At 35.2% G+C, this 7,353-nt stretch overlaps 1 protein-coding gene across 2 annotated transcripts; it reads right to left on the bottom strand.

The window, feature by feature from the left end:
- Positions 1 to 1,278: 1,278 nt before the first annotated feature.
- On the bottom strand, positions 1,279 to 7,083 carry LOC144559591 (Ypt/Rab-GAP domain of gyp1p superfamily protein). 2 transcript variants are annotated; one of them, XM_078308660.1, is made up of 11 exons: positions 6,766 to 7,083; positions 5,889 to 6,048; positions 4,831 to 4,869; positions 4,542 to 4,728; positions 4,208 to 4,278; positions 3,865 to 4,002; positions 3,472 to 3,563; positions 2,906 to 3,177; positions 1,957 to 2,042; positions 1,762 to 1,863; positions 1,279 to 1,668 (listed from the first exon to the last, which is right to left on the bottom strand). In XM_078308660.1, exons 1-11 carry the CDS (start codon positions 6,870 to 6,872, stop codon positions 1,507 to 1,509), a joined length of 1,416 nt encoding a protein of 471 aa, XP_078164786.1. In that variant the 5' UTR covers positions 6,873 to 7,083; the 3' UTR covers positions 1,279 to 1,506. The 2 variants fall into 2 exon arrangements, with proteins under 2 accessions (XP_078164786.1, XP_078164794.1); XM_078308668.1 differs by lacking the exon at positions 4,831 to 4,869 and having other exon boundaries at positions 6,766 to 7,074.
- Between the last annotated feature and the right edge of the window lie 270 nt (positions 7,084 to 7,353).

Below are 7,353 nucleotides of genomic sequence, written 5' to 3'. Positions count from 1 at the left end.
GTATGATTCGGGAATTGTTCAACTTTGATTATTCACTCTTATTGTTTGAATGTAAAGATTACAAATATTTTTTACTTGGTCTCTGTGACTATATAAACTCGAAAAAAAATTGAAAAAATAAATATTATTCTTCAAAAATGAAATACCATCGTAACCTTCAAAAAAAGAAAGACCATCTTAAATTTTGTCATTTGGCACAAAAAATTATTTGTGTTTCTGTCAATATGCACTGGTTTAATTAGAAGTCAGGAACATAAAAATCACCTCTAAACATCAAAATTAGCCCTTTGTATCATCTTTATTTCTCTTCAAACTTCTAACTCAGGTAACCCTGTCCCACCTACCAGAGGCAGCATTAACATTTGACATGAGCACATAATACCCTGAATTATCAGGGTCTAATTAGAACAGTTTTTTTTTATGCTGAGTGTAGCTACCTCTAAATTTTGGTGGACCCGACATGCACCTAGCATTGTTCCCCATATGCTAGCATTAGGTTTGCATGACATCTTGTCTATTAAATTCACAGCTAAAGAGATCCACGCAGCATGCAAAATGTTCTTGATGAGGCAGGATTGAGTATGTCTCTGTCATGGATCCGAAAATTTTGTACCCGTTATCTAATTTACCAGCATGTCCACATGCCGATAATAAACCTAAAATTGTTATATGGTTGGGATCAAACCCTGAATCTTTCATTCGTTAAAACAACTCTATTGAGTCCTTGACCTTACCATGCATGATCCATTTGGGCTCACTGTTTTGTGAGCAATTTGTTTGTCATAGAATTCCAATTAACAGTATTTTTTTTATTGATATTATCGAAAATATATACTGACAAAGGTCAAGCCTGCTGCACTTCCAAGCAATAGTATCCTTTTTTTTTTATCATACATTTGAAATATACATCGAGCACTAGCCACGAAAGCATTCATTGTAAACATATGTATGGATCTGCATACACTGTCGGAGATTGTTATCGGCTGAAGCTGGTAAGAAACTTGCAAGAATAAGTTCGTAATTCAATTGACTTTGATTTGAAATTAGTTCGATTCGAATCTTATTCAAACTCAAACTCAAACTAGAATAAGTTCGACTCAAACTAGGATAAGTTCAACTCAAACTAGGATAAGTTCGATTCGTTGCCACCCCTAGCTTGGACAATCACTGAATAAAAACCTAAAATATTTTGTGGGAACTATCAGGCATATCCATTGCAAGATCATCCAGGAAGCGAACCAAAACTAAAAAGGAAAACCGCAAAGAGTTAAAACAAAATTCCAGCTATGTGAATTCATTTTATCTATTCATGTAAGCATAATGATAGTAATATAACGCTACACAAATTGTACACCAAATATAAACTGCAAATACAGCACCAAAACAATACCAAAACCTTTCCTTCCCAGGATAAATAAATACATGTGATAACTGGAACTAGGAACAATAAAACAACACAAGATAATAATAATACAGTATAAGCTTCAATAATATCTTCTTGAATTTTCAGCCTGCTAGGTGACTTGGAGAACTATTGAACATAGTATGCCACATGTAAGCACGTGATAGGACCATTTCTAATTCGTGGTGGGTCCAGTTTTTTGTGGGCAAGTGCTGAAGAAACATCACCATCTCTTGGAAATCTAACTTCTGAAGCTCATCTGACCACTAATAGGTAAGAATAGAAACCATTACATCTATTAGTAAACATGAAAACTAAGACATTGACAACAGTTAATAAAAAAAAAAAGACGAACTTACAGTTAATAAAAAGCTAGCAGATATATACACAAGAAACTCTGGAAGGGAATCTCCTTCGGAAAGATATGTGTCCCACAAGCGGGTCACAAGGTGAAATGGTATCTGCAAAATGTGACAAGATTAGATTAACAATTGAACAAACAGAGATGAAATAAAAATATTCTAAATTTAAAAAGGAAAGTCTAGATTACTCACCTCGCGAATCATGAGACAGTTAAACCAGCGAAAAGCAAACTGGAGGAACTCAAGCCCTTGATCCTCTATATGCTTTGACACAGGTTCTTACAGGGCCAACAAGTAAAAAAAAAAAAAAATAGAAGTACATCAACAGTCAAGTGCAAGGCAATAGAGTTTCTAAGAATACAGTGTATGTGAATCATGACAGATAAAAGAAGTAAAAAACAGTTTTTTTATTAAACAACAACTGGAAAAAAAAAAAAATCTTTCCCCCTTTTTACAAATGTTTCAGTGTTTTTTATTTGGCTTGATTCTTATTTGAGATCTGCCACATCTTTTCTTTAATTTCATAAACTTTGGTGATGTACTGTTAGGACCGGAATGGCAAGAATAGCAAAACATAGGAAATGGAGTTGGTTTTTATTGGTGGTTTCTGGTGTCAGAAAAACAAATTAGGGCAAAAAATATAGAGAAGTTGGTCAGGACTCTTCATTTCAGTACCTCACTGGATCAGTATGGTACTGGTATGTCCCAGTTAGTATATAATAATTACAAGCAGTCTTAGTACATTACAGGACAGACCTTGACCAACAAGAGAAAGTTCTTTTGGAAAGAAAATAAGGGGGAATTTCAAGTATACCCCGCAAAAACCTTGAAATTACTTATTCCCCCCTGTAAAATCCATAATATCATATTTACCCTTCTAAATTTCAATAACTCACAAATTTACCCAATTTTTAAAGTACCCATCTAAAATGGGTACTATATAAATTTAAAATGAGTTTTAATATAAAAGTTAATAAACGAATAAATTGTGAGTTTTTAAAATTTTGGAAGGGTAAATATGATATTATGAATTTTAGAGGGGGGAATACGTAATTTCAAGGTTTTTGAGGGGTATACATGAAATTTCCCCAAAATATAACAATACAAAAAAAATTCAGAGAGAGAGAGAGAGAGTGTGTACCATCAATTCGTCGGACAAGTTCTTTAAGTCTAAATACAAGGCGTTGGATCCCAGGCTGAGCAAATGTATAGTGATCCTGCATGCCGTCTAGAAACTTAGAGAGGCACCAGTAACAATCGGCCTCTATGTTGGAGAGAATCTGAGGAGAGAGATTAGTAACAGACCAATTCTCCATGCCCCCCTCTAGGTGCTCTGACAAGAACACTATAAGAAATGGCGTCACCAGGTCGTTTATTCCCTGCACATAACCACTTGCCGGATGCCGTATTGCCCTACAATTGTTTTTCCATTTTTATGTGAGCATGATTGTGATACTTAAACTTTGTTTCACAGGTGCAGAGATCACTGTTGCAATATTTTTATAGGGCATCTTATATCATCATGGGTGCATCAGGTACCATACAAGGCCTCACCAACCAGTACCAGTGTATAAAGAACAATAAAATTTTAAAATTATTTGTCTTGCTTTCTAATTGACTAAGTTCTGTTTAGGGTGAGTTATTCCAGCGAGTTCTGTATAAATGTGCAAAAAATTACAACAAATGAAAAATGTAATGGTATTTTACCATGAATAAAGAATACGCTCCAAAGATTTCTGAACTTCAGCATGCTGAAAGAAAGTAACATCTGGTACCGTCCTTGGACAATCTACAGCAATCTATACCACCAGAATAGGAGAAAAGAAATTTTTCAAAAGAAAAAAAAAGAGAGTTTAAAATTAGATTCACTGTCAGTACCATACTAGAATAAGATACCTGCTGCATCATGCAAGCATTATCTTATGCCCTGTACCAATGCATAATAACCGACAAGCACATCACCATACCAGTACCATCCGTGACTTAGTGAAAAGGGTAGTAATTGAGCAATGAACACCAAGAGGTGATACAGCAATAATTGATCTGACATATATGCTGGAAAAAAAAATAGCTATATATAGAATAAAACCCGAAGAATACCTGGCGAAGCATATTAATCTCTTCATCGGTACGCTCAATATCTGGTATTTCATAATACTGGGAAACACAGTCAACATATTCCAGCCTTTTTCTCGTTAGAACTGCCTCGCGTCTATCTGAATTAGGTGGTGCATATCCCTGTGACCATCTCATGCTTAAATTTCACACACACAACAAAATACAAAGTTTAAGGGGGACAAAGAATATACAGCATTTATACCCAATTCAAGTCAGATTCCATTGTCCCATCTTTATATGGTGTACACATAATGTTTTCTTAAATCTTTATTCTTCAAAAATATGAAAAAAATAAATTATTATTTGAAAGGAATTGTTCGCCTACCAAAAGAAGTCTCCAGATATTAGGTCGCATATAAGGCGGGATCCCACTCCAAGATAATTCACGTAACTTCTCTACAAGATAGTTATGAGATTATCATGCAACAAGTATACGGAGAAAAGAAAAAGAAAAACTGTAACTAATGGCATATAACATTATCCAAAGATTTACTTGTGTTGATATCCAATTATATGTATAGTATCTCCATTCCAGGATGTGCTAATTCATTCATACGCATATTCAAGGCATAAGAACCCAAAAAATAAAAAATAAAAATAAGCCTAGGTCTATACAGTACATAACAGTATATAACAAAAGAGTGTGTGTAGTTAATTACCTAAGATAATGGCAGGTCTAGATAGTTCCTGTGTAAATTTTGTAACTCTCGCGGAGTCTGTAGCTCGGGCCCCAGCAACTAGCCTTTGTGCATCAACCGAAAAACTCGTGCTACTTTCTGGCGATGCATTGTTAGAATTATTTGCATCCCCCATACTTTTCGCACTCTTCGAATTGTGCAGCTTCCCCTGTGATCAAAGTTAAATTTTGCATAAGAACAAAAATTGCTTTAATAAAATCAACTTGAAAATCATGTTTTGTATAGATATTTTTTAAGTTTGCATCAATACCATTCCAATCTGCTTTGGCACCACTACCCAACCCTCCCCCTATAACAGAAAAAATAATGAATGAATAAATCACAAAGAAACTGAAGTATATTGACTCAAAAATTTCGACTGTCCTTTCTAGTATTTTGTGATTCTTGCTGTGATTAGAAGTGAAATTTAGCAAAAAGGCTGTTTACAAGAGTACTCGCTTCCAAATAACATGCTTCAAGATCAGTTTCGTTTATGTATCAATGATTGGGTTGTTTTTGAGAGTGTGAGGCTATGGTACTTTGTAAAGTGTGGATCGACCTGTTCTATATTCATATCTCTTTTTCAAAGTTTAAATAGTCGATCTGCACCCCCCAACATGATCTCCATATGAAAATGTAGCTGGAGACCAGATTTCACCTTTTTTTAGAAACCTTTTTACTATTTTTTTAGATTATGTTAAAAATCACTACATTTGAATAGTCCACAATTTTTAAATTAGGTGATTTTCTACTTATTTTAAAAAATAGTAAACAAATTCTAAAAAATGTAAAATTTGATCTCCAAGTACATTTTCATATGAAGATCATATTGAAAATTCAGATCGACTTTTTGCACTTTGAAAATGAAACTATGGATCCATAGTACAGATCGATGTGTGTTTTGCGGAGTACCATAGCCTCACTTGAAGTACCAACAGCATTCTAATTTTCTTGCGAAACAGCAGTTGGTATTTGTACAAATACAAGATTCTCAATAGAAACTGTATCAAAAGTTTGGACATTATACTCACTGCATGAATAAGAAAGAATGATACACATTTTTTTTTTTAAAAAAAAGGCTAATGCCCATTTCATTTATACTATTAGTATGTTACAAAATACTACAGATTACAGTTCTAATTTCTGTTTAATCCTATTATTCACCACAAAAGGCTTCATCTCTATAACTTGCTTAACAGGAACAAGTACCAGGTTGGTACCGGTACCAATTTCAGCTGCTTAGAGTGCTTCCCTGGCAAAATATTCCTATAGTTCTAAAGACCCTTTCTAAAAACCCTTTTTGGGAACGAATGATACATAATAAATTACCTCAAAAGAGTTGTCATTAGGCTCATCTTCATCTCGATCATTATCTGAGAAGCTTCGATTGAAATACGTCGATGACGCCTCAGGAGGCGTGCCTTGATTCAATGGCTCAGATTTACGGCTCAGCATAACCTTCCCTGGCATGCTACGACCTTTTAATAACCTGAAAAGTTCACCTTCCTTAATTGTAGCTCTTTTTGTTGCTTGATTTGCTCTAAATTGAGGTGTAATTAAATGTTTTGGGGGAAGATACTATCATAGTGGTATAATGGTTATCTTTTAAATCAATGAAAATTCTAGTGTACTCACCATTATTTCAATCCTCACAAGTCTATCTACTAGAGAAAATCTAATACCAGTACCATGCTTGGTGTACCGCTCCAATATAGGAGCGATAGAGGTTACAAAATTGAACAAAAGTAAAAAGAGTACAGGCAAGATCCAATCTATATCAATCCAACTTCTAAAGTGATGCCTCACTTGGAGACACTAAATTAATGAGGTTTCATTCCAAAGTTGTTTTTTGATATACATATGTCATATCTAAGGATTAAACTTCAAAATTCGGACCAATTTGCTACTTTATTTGACATTTTTAAGATCACAAAAGAAATCCAAATTCAGACCAATTTGCTAGTCGCAAACACAAAAGAAATCCATTCTAATCTCAAAACTGAGATCCTATAAAATGTGGAAAAATAAACTGCCTAATCAAAACACCTTAACTAACTATGATCCAAGCAATTAAAATCAAACAAAAAAAAACTTGTCTCCACACCATCCGAGATCAGATCCGAGCGAACGAGTGCAGAGAAACAACAACTCTAATTTACTAAATTAATCAGGAATCAGCTTCAAGTCTGAGATTGCTCGTACGTACCCTTGAACATTGCGAAGTGTTTGATTGAACCGCCATTCAAGATTTGGACTCGCGCCACCACCACCGCCGGAGCTGGAACCGCGCTCTCCGCTAGTCTCCTTCCTCATCTCTACTTCCTCGCGGGGAAAAATATTGTCACCATGCGTGCGAGAGCTTAGAGCTTGCTTTTCTCTGATTCTCTCTCTCCGCTTCTTTTTTTTTCTCCTTTTTTTCCTTTTTTATTCTAAGAATCTTTTTCTTCAATTTTCTCACTCTGTCTCTGTGTTCGTCTCGGTTTCTGGTTAAAGATTTTTAACAGAATAGTTTTGGCTTTGCAGCCGCACATACTATAGAACCAAAACAGCGCTGTATAAGGTTTGTGCGCTTCATGAAGTCAAAACTACCCTGTTAAAATCCTTACCCCGGGTCCTTGCCGAGTGCATATCCTCTGAGATATCTCAACTTTTGCGTGACCGACGTGTCCGGTGCCTATTCGGGGGTGATGTAGGGGTCAGTGTCATGTGGGCTTTGAGATTCGTGCAGAACGTCTTTAAACGGTTAGGATTTTCCATAAATTCATACAAAGTTTGAGATATCTCAGAGGATACG

Source organism: Carex rostrata, chromosome 1 (genome assembly GCF_964058835.1).
Source record: "Carex rostrata chromosome 1, lpCarRost1.2, whole genome shotgun sequence".
NCBI lineage: Eukaryota > Viridiplantae > Streptophyta > Magnoliopsida > Poales > Cyperaceae > Carex > Carex rostrata.
This window is presented reverse-complemented; position numbering and strand designations above follow the sequence as displayed.